Source organism: Carcharodon carcharias, chromosome 19 (genome assembly GCF_017639515.1).
Source record: "Carcharodon carcharias isolate sCarCar2 chromosome 19, sCarCar2.pri, whole genome shotgun sequence".
In the NCBI taxonomy this organism is placed as follows: domain Eukaryota; kingdom Metazoa; phylum Chordata; class Chondrichthyes; order Lamniformes; family Lamnidae; genus Carcharodon; species Carcharodon carcharias.
Genome location: NC_054485.1, coordinates 71,905,488 through 71,919,045, shown reverse-complemented (window position 1 = coordinate 71,919,045; position 13,558 = coordinate 71,905,488). Strand labels below are relative to the sequence as shown.

The following is a 13,558-nucleotide window of genomic DNA, read 5'->3' as shown; positions in this document are numbered from 1 at the left end:
AAGATGCAGAGAATTTTAAGGAGGGAATTCTAAAGTCTGTTAACACTGAAGTTGCACATGTTACAAGCACTGTTAAGACATGGACAGCTACACGGAAGAGAAACCCTTCAAGTGTGAGATTTGTGCTAAAGCTTTCATGGTGTCCTCCAGCCTCCTGAGATATCAGAGGAATCACACAGGGGAGGAGCCTTTCAGTAGTGAGGTGTGTGACTGAGTCTTCACATCTAGAACCACTTCCCAGCATTCTCCCCATAGCACATTCTTGCTTTTCAGATAATATTCAGTTCGTGAATGTTTTAATTGAACCATTGAACCTACCTCCACCACACTCTCAGGCAGTGCATTCTAGATCCTAATGACTCGCTGTATGATAAGTTTTTCCTCATATCTCCTTTGCTTCTTTTACCAGTTATCTCAAATCTGTGGTTTCTGCTTCTCGATTCTTCTACCTATCTATTCTGTCCAGACCCCTCATGATCTTGAATATTTCTATCAAATCCCCTCTCAACATTCTCCTCCAAGGAGAACTGTCCAACTTCTCCAATCTTTCTACATACCTGAAGTCCCCCATCCCTGGGACCATTCTCATGATTTTTTTGTGCACTATCTCTCATGCCCTCACATCTTTCCTAAAGCGTAGTGCCCAGAACAGAACCCAATAGTATAGTCCAGTTGTGTCTGAACCAGCATTTTATACAGGTTTAACATAACTTCCTTGCTTTGCATTCTATGCCCCTTTTGATCAAGCCCAGGATGCCATCTGCTTCATTAACCACTCTTTCAACCTGTCTTGCCACCTTTATGCCATGATTAGCACCTTTTTTAGCACTAACCACTACCATCAACACTCCCTTTGTTCTTCAGTTCGTGACATCTTTGTCAATCCCTCCTTTGTCCCCTTCTATCCAGCTGCACCTGCCCCACCCCCTTTCATCACATTTCCATTTCTCTTCAGCTCTGAAGAAGAGTCATATGGACTCAAAACATTAATTCTGTTTCTCTCTCCACAGATGCTGCTGGACCTGCTGAATTTTTCCAGCATTATCTGTTTTTGTTTCAGATTTCCAGCATCCGCAGCATTATGCTTTTATCTGCTACCTTCAATGATTTTGCACGTGTACACCCAGGTGGCTCTGCTTCTGCACCCCCTTTAGAATTGTGCCATTTGTTTTATATTGTCTCTCTTCCTATCAAAATGAATCATTTCACACTTCTCTGCATTAAATTTCAACTCCCACGTGTTCACCCATTCTACTACCAACCTGTGCATGTTCTTTTGAAGTCCTGCACCATCTTCTCCACTGTTCACAATATTTCCAAGTTTTGTAACGTCGCAAATTTTGATCTTGTGCCCTGTACACCAAGGTCTTTGTCATTAATATTTATCAGGAAGAGTTAGGGTCCTAACACTGACCCCTGGGGAACTCAATTACAAACCTTCCTCCAGTCTGAAAAACATCCATTAACCATTACTCTGTTCCCTGTCACTCAGCCAATTTTGTATCCATGTTGTTATTGTCCCTTTTATTCCATGAGCTCTAACTTTGCTCACAAGTTTGTTGTGCAGCACTTTATCAAATGCCTTTTGGAAGTCCATGTACACCACATCAACAGCATTAACCTCATCAACCCTCTCTGTTACCACATCAAAAAGCTCAATCAACTTAGTTTACCATGATTTTCCCTCAAAATATTTTTATTATCTTTGTTCATGGGCTTTGGCATCACTGGCTAGGCCAGCATTTGTTGCCCATCCCTAAATGCCCTTGAGAGTATGTTGGTGAGCTGCCTTCTTGAACTGCTGTGATCTATGTGTTGTAGGAACACCCACAGTGCGGTTAGGGAGAGAGTTCCAGGATTTTGACTCATTGACAGGGAAGGAATGGTGATCTAGTTCCAAGTCAGGATGATGTATAACTTGGAGCGGATATTGCAGGTGGTGCAATCTGCTGCCTTTGTCCTTCTAGTTGGTAGAGATCGCAGGTTTATTTGTGCTGCCCTTCCTTAATCAAGCTGCATTTGCCCAGGTGATGATCAATTTTGTCTTGAATTATTGTTTCTAGAAGCTTCCCTGCCACTGAGGTTAAACTGACAGGCCTATTGCTGGCCTTTACACTTTTTTGAACAAGGGTGTAACATTTGCAATTCCCCAGTCGTCTGGCTCCACCCTGAGTCTAAGGAAGCTGGGAAAATTATGGCCTGTGCCTCTGCAATTTCCACTCTCACTTCCCTTAGTATCCTTGGATGCATCTCATCCGATCCTGGTGTCTTATCGACTTCAGTACAGCCATCCTATCCAATACCTCCTCCTTATCAATTTTCAATCCTTCAAGTGTCTCAACTACCTCCTCTTTCTCCATGACCTGGGCAGCATCTTCTTCTTTGGTAAAGACAGATGTAAAGTGTTTATTTAATACCTCAGCCATGCCTCCATGCAGAAATCCCCTTTTGGTCCTGAATTGGCCCCACTCCTCCTTTTACCACCATTTTACTATTTATAGGTGTGGAAATTTGAGGTTCTATTTTCTGATTTCCTATGTAGCCCCATAGATTCTGATTACAGGACCAAACCCCTCTTTCTACCTGTGTTATTGGTACCAATGTGGGCCATGACCCCCAGCTTTTCACCCTCCACACCCCACCCCGCCTTAAATGTGTCATTGTCCCATCTGAATAAAACCTCACTTATTGCAGCTGCTGTCTCAGTTCCCCTGTTTAATATTTGACAGAAATTTCTAGTCTGGGAATAGCATTCTTCATTCTCGGAGTCTTTGAAACTGACAACATCAGTGTGGGATGTGTAGCCTTGGATGTGTTTGACAGCAAATCGGAAGAGGAAGACCCACTCTGCAGCTGTTCAGTGACATCCTTGACCCTGGCATCAGGGAGCAACACATCATCCTGGATTCTCGTCTGCAGCTGCAGAAATATCTCTCTGTTCCTCTAACTATCGAATCTCCGATCACTATTGCTCTTTCAGTCTTCTTTGTGCCCCCTGTACAGCTGAGCCAGCTGTGGTGCCATGGACTTGGCTCTGGCTGCACACCCCAGATAAACCATCACTTTCATCGTTATTCGGAACTGAATACTGGTTGGAGAGTGAGATACACTCAGGGGCTTCTGCACTACCTGCCTTCCTATCACTTCTTGACATCTTCCCTGAAAACCCTGAGGCTGTGAAAGGTGGTCAAGTCCCTGGTGTCAGCTGGAATGGACATCTTAAGAGATTGTCTTCAATCAGTACTGCTGATTAATCATTCTGCTTTCATTCACTCATGAAAGTTCTATTGTTTAGGCACAGTTCTAACAGTCTGTCAGAAATAAAATTCAAGGAATAACCCACTCTTCCCAGGAAAGCTCAGTGTTAGTTTTAATGAGATCTTTGAGTTTGTTTTCAAATTCATCCATGGCCTCGCCCTTTCCTATCTCTGTTGGGAGGAGCAAGAGAGGGAGGAGGAAAGTGGAAGAGAATGAAAATGGAGAAGGGGAGGAACAGAGCACAGAGTTAGGAAGGAGAGATAAGGAGGGACGGGGAGGATCAAGGGGAGTAAATTGCCTAGTCCCTCTCTCCTGTGCCCCTCCCTCTCTTGTACATGTGCTGATCCCACCAATGCACCTCATCGCTGCCTTGGATGCTGTGGGTCTTCCTTTTCTGATTTGCTGTCAAACACATCGGAGGCTACACATCCCACACTGATGTTGTCAGTTTCAAAGACTCCGAGAATGAAGAATGCTTTTCCTAGACTAGAAATCTCTGTCAAATATTAAACAGGGGAACTGAAACAGCAGCTGCAATAAGTGAGGGTTTATTCAGATGGGACAATGACAAGTTTAAATCCCCACCTGATCTGCTGCTCAAAGTCATCCCCGTTTCACTGGTCAGTTTCCCAAGCTTCGGGAAACTCTTGTTACTCCAGAAATATTTGGATTGGCTGTGAGAGACGTCAATCAGAGAGCCCACCCACTCTGCCCATTCTCTCCTCTTCCTCTTCCACAGCTGGTTCACTTCCTGTAGGGACTGAAAACCAAGTGAGGAGATGGTGAGTGAAGGAACAGAATTTATAATAATTACATCACATAATATCCACACTAATGTTCAGGCAGTCTGACTATCCTGTGGGGAATCAGGTGTGGAAATGCCCCTTATGCTGTGTGAGAAGATCCAGCTGAGAGAGCTGTTTACTGGGTGCTTTGTGCTGAACTGTTTGACTGGAGCTGTGTGTTGGATATTGAGTGTGTTTATTGGAAGCATTTCCCTTCTGATTTACAGGCTGAGTTTTGTTGATGGGTCATTACTGAATATGAGAAGCTGGGTCTGTGTGGGGGCTGCAGAGGGTGCTGATCACTGGGGCCTGAGCCAATAGGGGTTCCTGGGCTCATTGGCCAATAGTCTGTCAATCAGAATGGTCATTGTTGAAAGCAACCAACCTGGTGCATAGACCCTCCTGATTGACATGCCACTTGGCCAATGATTGCTCTTGTTCTGAACAACAGCCAATCAGGGGCTGAGTAGGAGATGCCAGATTGGCAGTCCCTCCTTTCTTCCTGACCTCGTGCAATGTTCTGTTTGGGTGATGTCAGCTGCAGCTTTCTTCACTCTTCTTCGGGAGAGCAAAGTCAGGTTAAGTCCCTAGTGCCTCTATGTTTAGTTTACCCTCACAGAGCCCTTCCTTTCCTGACTTCTCCACCCAGTCCGCCCTCAGTCAATGGATACTGTGACCTCTGGCTCTCCCCTTCCCAATCTCTCCATCCAGTCTTCCCTCAGTCCCGGGTGTCTCTGGCCCATGTTCCATCCCTTCCTTACCTCTCCATGGAGTCTGCTCTCAGCCATTGGTGGCTGGAGCCCTGGCTTCCCCTGTGTCAGTGAGAGAGTCAAGGAGTGAGTGAGATAGAGAGTGTGAGTGAGATAGAGAGTGTAAGTGAAAGACAGTGAGAGCATGTTCGAGGGTGTGGGGGAGAGAGTGCACCTGTGTGTATGCGAGAGAGAGAGAGTGTGTGTGTGTGAGTGAGAGAGAGAACCCTGACACTGGGAATGAACCTGACACCGACAAATCTGCTCAGTGTGGGGGAACACCACCCTTCTCTTCTTCCTCCTTCCCTAAAAAACTATCCACACACCAGGCCAGGAAAGGAGGAACTTCCAGGCTGAAAATCAACTCCCTTCCGACCCCCACTTTCAAATGAATTCTGCCAGGGCCAGCTCAGTGTGTGGGCCACCAGAGACAAACACAAGGTCAATGTTAGTTAAACCCAACTCCTTAGCTCAGCCCTGGTCCCCTCCCCCTTCCCTGTAACCAGGACTTGGGACTTAGTCTGGCTCTCTTTCTCTCTCTCTCCCTCTCTTTCTCTCTCTCCAGCTCTTCTTAAGTGAGAAAGCAAAAAAGATTTTATTAGTTCACCCTGCTGATTGGCAGTTTTTAAATTGTCATTTTTACAGATTACTCATTTTTTTAAATGATCAACTTATTGCTTTGACATTGATTTTGGTTTTGCCCAGCAGTTTGTTTATGTTTTCTTCACATCTTAATGTATTTTTACAATTTCTATTTAATGTTCCTCCAAACCAGATCTCAGGCAGCTGCTGGGGGTCTTGCTAAAGGGGAATGAGGGACTCACAGGAAGTCAGATTGCTTATTGGAGAGCTAGTGAAAGGGTTATTTTTTGCTACAATAGAAATGGGAGGTGTTTGGAAACATCCAGCAAGTCTGGTGGCATCTGTACAGTCAGAAAGAGGTCAGTGAGCCTTTGTCGGAACTAGTGCAGGTTGTGGACCTGAAACATTGACTCTGTTTCTCTCTCCACAGATGGGACCTGGCCTGCTGAGTATTTCCAGCATTTTCCGTTTATGTTTCAGATTTCCAACATTCTGCAGTAGTTTTCTGTCTTATTATGTGCTCCATTCTGGGCATTTGAAGTGTGGTTATTTCAATTCAAAATGAGAAAATATTGATTACTCAATGCAAAGTGTAATTTTTCTGTTAACAAAGCCGATGTGTGAAAAGAAATAGCACATTGTTGCAGGTGAATTGGTTGGTGTTAATTTACTGGAAGGTTTTGCTATTTCTAAACTTGTAAATGAAAACAGGAACCATTCACCAATATGTCACTGTTAGTTCAGATATTCTCACTTGCACATGGGATTGTTGTTTGCGGTGCTTGTTAGGTTCAAGTCTTTTGGCTGTTGCTGTCTGGATATTGCATAGGGCTAGGATCAAAGAAGTGGAGCTGGTTGCATACTATGAATGACCAAATTGTGTGTAATTGTCTGACAAAGCCGTGGTTGTAATGCCTATCATACTGAAACTTGAGCTTTCGATGGACTTTATAAATAGATGCTTAGAGTACAAAAGCCAAGAAGTTTTTCTAAAGCTATTTGAAACAGTTTGAACCCACTGTGACTATGGTTCACAATTCTGGGTGCCTGAAGGATGTGAAGGGGAGGGTTAATGGGGCTGGGGGTGGTGGTGGAGATAAGGGGCCCGGGAACAGGAAAAGCACCAGAGCCCATGATTTCTCTCCATGGTCCTGGCTGCACCTACACCACATGGCCTGCGGTAATTTAAGAAGATGGATCACCACCACTATATCAAGGGTGATTAGGGATTTGCAGCAAATGCCCACATTCTATGAAAGGATAAATTTTTTTAAAAACTGAGGAGTCAGCCCCTTCAGCAAAGGAGGAGAGGGAGTTGGAGGAAATCATGTTTTCTTTTCCTGTTTTACAGAAGGATTGCGCTGTAATACACCAGAGAATACAGAGAGGATAGACACTGCAGGTCGATCCTGACCATCACCCAAGGAACAACTGCACAACTGTGGGAAGACATCCAGTCCCTTCACAGCATTGCTCAACACAGAGAAATCTGGGCAGTGAAACCATCATCTGGAAATCAATCAGGTTAGGGAAGCTTTGACATATCATCAGATCTGAAACTGGTCAGTGGTGTGGAGTCTTCCATCAGAACCAAACTTTCTGAAGGTTCGGCTGTGGGCGATTGGTCAGGGTGAGGCTGGGAAGAAGTGTGAGTGGGCTTCAAGTGTGGTGAGAGACTCAATCATTCATCGAACCTCATGAACCACTGACTCATTCCTGCAGATGAGAGGCTGTCAAGTGTGAGGTGTGTGAGGAGGGCTCCACAGGCTTGTCGGCTCTCCTAACACACAAGGTGCATCAGTAGTAGAGCTGGTAACATAGGGGCAGTTTCATGGAAGAGCAACCGTTCAAGTGTGAGGTGTGTGATCGAGCTTTCACACATCCATCGACATTCGAGAATCACCGACGCAGCCACACTGGGGAGAAGCCTTTTCAATGTGAAGTGTGTAACAAGAACTTTGCACAGTCATCAGGCCTGGTAAATCATCGGCCCATTCACACAGGGGAAAAACCATTCACATGTGACGTGTGCAACAAATCTTTCTCGCAGTCATCGACCCTCCTCGTGCACCAGCACATACACACAGGTGAGAAACCATTTACCTGCAAGGTGTGTATCAAATCTTTTTCGCGATCATCTCATCTCCGCATACACCAACGTATTCACAGAGGGGAGAAACCATTTATGTGTGAGGTGTGTGATAAAACATTCTCTGACTCATCGAATCTCCGCAGACACCAACGCATTCACACAAGGGAGAAGGTATTCACATGTGAGGTGTGTGACAAATCGTTCTTGCTGTCATCGGATCTCCGCAGACACCATCGCATCCACACAGGGGAGAAACCATTCACCTGTGAGGTGTGTGAAAAATCATTCTCGCGGTCATCCGCTCTCCGCACACACCACAGCACCCACACAGGTGAGAAACTGTTCAAGTGTAAGGTGTGTGACAAATCATTCTCTGGCTCATCGAAATTCCTGCTCCATCAGAGGATTCACACAGAGGAGAAACCATTCACGTGTGAGCTGTGTAACAAATCATTCTCGGTGTCATCACGCTTCTGCAGACACCAACGCATTCACACAAGGAAGAAACCATTCACTTGCGAAGTGTGTGACAAATCATTCTCTGGCTCATTGAGACTCTTGCTCCATCAGAAGATACACACAGGGGAGAAACCATTCATGTGCAAGGTGTGTGACAAATCATTCTCAAGGTCATGGAACCTCCTGGTCCATCAGACAATCCACACAGGGGAGAAACCCTTCAAATGTGAGATTTGTGATAAAGCTTTTCCAATATCTACGAGGCTGCTGAGACACCAACACATTCACACTGGGGAGAAACTCTTCAGGTGTGAGGTGTGCGACAAATCATTCTCGCGGTTATCGAACCTCCGTGTACATCAACGCATTCACACAGGGGAGAAACCATTCACATGCAAGGTGTGCAACAACTCATTCTCGAGATCCTCAAATCTCCATGTACATCAACGCATTCACACCGGGGAGAAGCCGTTTACATGCGAGGTGTGCAACAAATCATTCTCGAGATCCTCAAACCTCCATGTACACCAACGCATCCACACAGGGGAGAAACCATTCATGTGCGAGGTGTGTGACAAATCATTCTCGAGATCATCAAACCTCCTGCTCCATCAGAGAATCCACACAAGGGAGTAACCCTGCAAGTGTGAGGTTTGTGATGAAGCTTTCTTTGACCCTGGAACGTCAGAGGATTCACATGGGGAGAAACTCTTCAGGTGTGATGTTTGTGACAAGGTTTTCACCTACTCCTCTGATCCCCTGAATCACCAGCAGATTCACACTGGAGAGAAACCATGCAGCTGTGACAAGGCTTTTACACAGTCAGTGTATATCCTGGCACATCAATGCACTCACACAAGGGAGAGACCCTATCAGTGTGAGTTCTGTAATAAAGCTTTCACACAGCTGTTGGTCCTCCTGGAATATCAGTGCACCCACATAGGGACTCCCTTACCAAGTTTTAGCCAATCTGTCATCAGACTCTGAGTTTCTACACAAGCTCACTGCAAAGGATGTTCACAGAACAAGGAGCAGCTTTCACTCACGTAACGATAATGCTAGTGCTGAGGGACTGAGATTGAAACATAGAAGATCCTGAGGGGACTTGACAGGGTGAATGTGGAAAGGATGTTTCTTCTTGTGGGAGAATCTAGAACTAGGGAGTCACTGTTTAAAAATAAGGGGTCGCCCATTTGAGACAGAGATGAGGAAAATTTTTTCTCTGAGGGTTGAGAGTCTCTGCAATTCTCTTCCTGAAAAGGCGGTGGAAGCAGAGTCTTTGAATACTTTTAAGGGAGAGCTAGATAGATTCTTGATTAACAAGGGGGTGAAAGGATATCGGGGGGTAGGTGGGAACGTGGAGTTGAGGTTACAATCAGATCAGCCATGATCTCATTGAATAGCGGAGCAGGCTCGAGGGGCCAAGTGGCCTACTCCTGAACTAATTCATATGTTCGTACTATTGTAAGTTTTAGAAGGGGTGTTTTGATATTTAAGACCTGTTTTAATTTAGTGATGCACAGTCTTAATACTGAAACCCAAATGGCCCTTTTAAACTGTTTGAGTTTGTCAGAGATATAACCACCAGGCAAAGACACCAAATTAGTAAATGGTATCAGAGTTTATTGATCTTAAGCAAGTTTTAGAAACGTATCAACTAATTAATAGAAGAATAGAGGAAAAATTTACTTATCAATGAAACTCTACCAACTCCACACTTTCAAATGGGTGATCAATCCAAGAGAAGTGGACATCAACTTCAACTCCTCGCACCGACAGAGAAACCGTCACTGCCTCCAAGAAGCACTACACCTTACTGGGATTTCTACGGGCACTGAACCAGGATTAACCATGCTCAAGACTCACCTGTCCCTGAGGTTTGTTGTAAACGACCTTCACGCTGTTAAGAGGATGCTCACCTACCCCCGAAGATCTAAACCAGTTATTCCACACTTGATGTACATAAAGATGGTTCCTACAATCTCTTTATTATACTCAAAAGATGTAATCTCACTTTAGCCAACTTTTTGGAAGTGGCTAATTGGTTTATAATTTGTCAATGATGTGATAAAAGTTAACTCCATTGGTCCTAGCTAATTAGACACATTGTCTTAAAGGTAAACGATGCCTTCCTTTAAGCTATGTCTCTTATCTTGATGTCTACTGAAGTCCCATTCATTAAGGTAGACTCAACAGTCACGAACTGTGTGTGTTCCTGATAGAGAGGGAGTCCAAGGCTTGTGCCTTTTCTCTCCCAGCTGTTACAGCACTTTAATTCTCTCATAAGAAATGCTAATGGAGAAATATAGAAATAACATAAAGCGACTTCTAATTAACTACCGATTATTAATTACTTATCCTTCAATTACCCAAGTAATTGAGGCACTTCCTTCTAATGACATCATCTGTTGCTCCTGTAGGGAAATTGATGTTTAGTTTAGTTTGCACACAATCAAAGTATATTAATCGGTTAACCTAATATACTATTCTGTTGAAACTGTAACCGATGGAGGACTTTAGTATCATGTGACTTTGCTTAGCTTCACTCAACAGAGAAGTGCACCACTGGATTTTACAAAGAATAAATGTAACACACTAATAAACTAATTACAGGACAACTGCTGTACTTATCTCTATCACAGAGCCACATTGCGAGAACATGCAGCCTTCAAGGTTGATCAGGTGAGTTTACATCCGGTCACATCATTCAATTCTTATCAAAACCTGGTGTTATCAACAAAGGAAAGTCAGAAGGGATTTATTGTGTGGAGAGGAGGAAAGAATAACAACAGCTGTGTTCTACATTAAATTAGTTTTAGTTTGTAGTGTTTTAGAAGAAAACAATTACATTTGGCTCAATGTATTCTTTGTATTAGAGTTAACTTTTGTAACAGTGTAAGATTAGTTTTGCAAATTGTCATGAAACTAGCATATTTTTTCAGAATATTTTTCTGGTTTATTGTATAGGAGGTTTATGGGGGTAAGTATAGTTGTGTCTGCGTGTGATTTAATTACACTTGGAGTCAAGTAGACTGCAAGTTTAAGTCATCAAAAGAAGCTAGCTACTTCACAAACTAATGAGTAAACATGGATGTTGGCTTAGCATGTAAGGTGTCAAGGGAATTTGCATTTTTAAATAAGTGAAGGGATATTTGGATTTCAAAAGGATCTTGGTCTGTTTACAACTAGCCAAATAATCACAGCTGAGGAAAGTATTTATTTTTCCTAAAGGTTACCGACAATATTTAGTGGCAACATGAAAATTTTTATATTTTGAGGAAGATACAGTTTCAAAGATGGATGGAACAATAGAATTTAAACATTAAACATTAAACATTAAAATTTAAACATCTATATACATTAAACATGTATATAGAAGAATGAAAGGTTATGTGTCAGAAGGCCATGTAAGTGTGTGAAATAGCCTTAATGAAGCCTTCAGCATATGTACATAAGTCTGTTATCTAACAAAACTGAAGCTGGAGAGAAGCCATTTGGAATTCCACTGTCTGGGGTGTTGTGTTAAATTGCTGAGTTGGTTTTAAATCTAAAATCTATTGTGGACTGTTGCCTTAAAAGAGAGTGTAACTGAGGATCAGGTTAATTAGGAATTTTAGGAGTTATTATGGTAGTAATTGTAGTCTTATGTATGTGCTTGACACCTATTATTTTGTTAAATATTTTAATTTAGTTTTTTTAAATCTCTAAAGTTTTGGTGGACTTATTACTTCTGAATTTAGTGCACACATCACATAATATATACAAATTGCAAAAGTGTTCTGATAGCGCGACCAAGTTTCCCTCATGGATTTGGTCTGCCTGGCACACATCATCTGCCATGTCATAACATAATTGCATAATCCTTTTAGACCTTTATCACTCAAGACTACGTATTAACTGAATGTTTAAGGAGACTTTACTACCTCACATTTTAAACACTGATTATTGCTATGTACTTGTATTTTATACACACTCTGTATAACTTTTAAGTACTACCTACTTTGTAATCTTTTGATAAAAACAAAAAACTGCGGATGCTGGAAATCCAAAGCAAAAACAGGAATTACCTGGAAAAACTCAGCAGGTCTGACAGCATCGGCAGAGAAGAAAAGAGTTGACGTTTCGAGTCCTCATGACCCTTCAACGGAACTGTTGAAGTTCTGTTGAAGGGTCATGAGGACTCGAAACATCAACTCTTTTCTTCTCCGCCGATGCTGCCAGACCTGCTGAGCTTTTCCAGGTAATTCTGTTTTTGTTTTGTAATCTTTTGTATTAGCACTCTGCAATCTTCTGTACTAGGTTTACACAGTTTTAAGGTGAAAAGCAACTTTTCCATCCTATCCTTTGTTTTAAAAGTTAAGTAACTCATTCCAATTACCAGCAATCACAGAGAGAAATACATCACCTAGCAAATGGCCTCTAAGACAAACATTCACTGAGAAAGGCTCTGATTTAATGAGGAACCTACATCAATTAAGCAAAGTCTGAGACAATGAGCTCAAGGTATCATTCATGAGGGCATAACAGTATTCTTCCCCTATCCTGAACAAACGGGCAAGAAAGATATAAAACACCCTTTTATCTTAGCAAGACATTATTAAAATAACAAAAACAAACTTTAAGGAGGAGGTGGTCCTGTAAGAAATTGGCATTTTAAGGAACCAGTCAGGGAATACTGGGAGGTGACATCAGTTGATGACCATCGTCCTTGGGGGCCAATCACAGATTGATCATGCACCCCTTAAGCCTTGCCTTATTTAGACCAATCAGAATGCAATGACATCATTGATCCTGCTGTGGGCTGTGGCTTGGAAGGAGTTAATAAGCAGCAGCTTTCACTAACGAAGATGCGCACCAAGTTTGAAACTGAAATTTGCAGAGCCTGCTGTTCACAAGGAAGCAGATGACGGGGAGAGAACAGAAACTCGGTGTTGCCCTGTGCCGAATCGGGAAGTGTAGTGCGCCCGTCACTGCTCTGCTTTGTTAAATACTAGTAAAAGTTTCCTGCGTTACTTCACCAGACTGTCTCCTGTTGCCTGTATGGTTAAGCCTCAAATGAACAAAAAAATGGAATTTAAGGTCGAGTGGGACCTAAAACTTACAAGTTGGTGACTCCCACGTGATTTGAAACTGAACGGGAACGTTTGGTGTTTGTATAAAGGATTCTAGTGAATCCGCCAGACTAACGGAGCCATCGGGAAGAGGTAGCACCGGCGGCTGTGGGATCATTGAGAACCCGCCAGTGACTGACGGTACTGTCAAAGATGTCAGTTAAAACGGTTTCTTTTCTCTACCGAGAGAGGCTAGAAAAGTTGTCTAGTAAAGGAGGCCAAACACTGCTTACAGAATAAAAACAGAATTACCTGGAAAAACTCAGCAGGTCTGGCAGCATCGGCGGAGAAGAAAAGAGTTGACGTTTCGAGTCCTCATGACCCTTCGACAGAACTGCTTACAGAATGTTTGGACAAGGGGGACAGGGTCCCTTTAAAAGAGATAATTGCATTAGTCCAAAGACAGATCAACGAGAAGTTAAGAGCTGAAAAAAAATGGGTCTTTTGGCTTATGGAGCAGATTACCACACTCAAAGCTGTTGGGGGTTTCAAAGAATCAGAAGAGGGTGGAGAGTCTGAGAA

At 43.1% G+C, this 13,558-nt stretch overlaps 1 protein-coding gene across 1 annotated transcript; it reads left to right on the top strand.

The window, feature by feature from the left end:
• Positions 1 to 4,004: 4,004 nt before the first annotated feature.
• LOC121291967 (zinc finger protein 271-like) lies at positions 4,005 to 9,117 on the top strand. The gene is made up of 2 exons (XM_041213667.1): positions 4,005 to 4,040; positions 6,726 to 9,117. The coding sequence occupies exon 2, from the start codon at positions 7,206 to 7,208 to the stop codon at positions 8,559 to 8,561; it is 1,356 nt and encodes a 451-aa protein (XP_041069601.1). The 5' UTR covers positions 4,005 to 4,040; positions 6,726 to 7,205; the 3' UTR covers positions 8,562 to 9,117.
• Positions 9,118 to 13,558: the final 4,441 nt, after the last annotated feature.

Excerpts from the sequence above, each read along its gene's own strand:
- LOC121291967 (XM_041213667.1), top strand. The coding sequence starts at position 7,206 with ATGGAAGAGCAACCGTTCAAGTGTGAGGTGTGTGATCGAGCTTTCACA.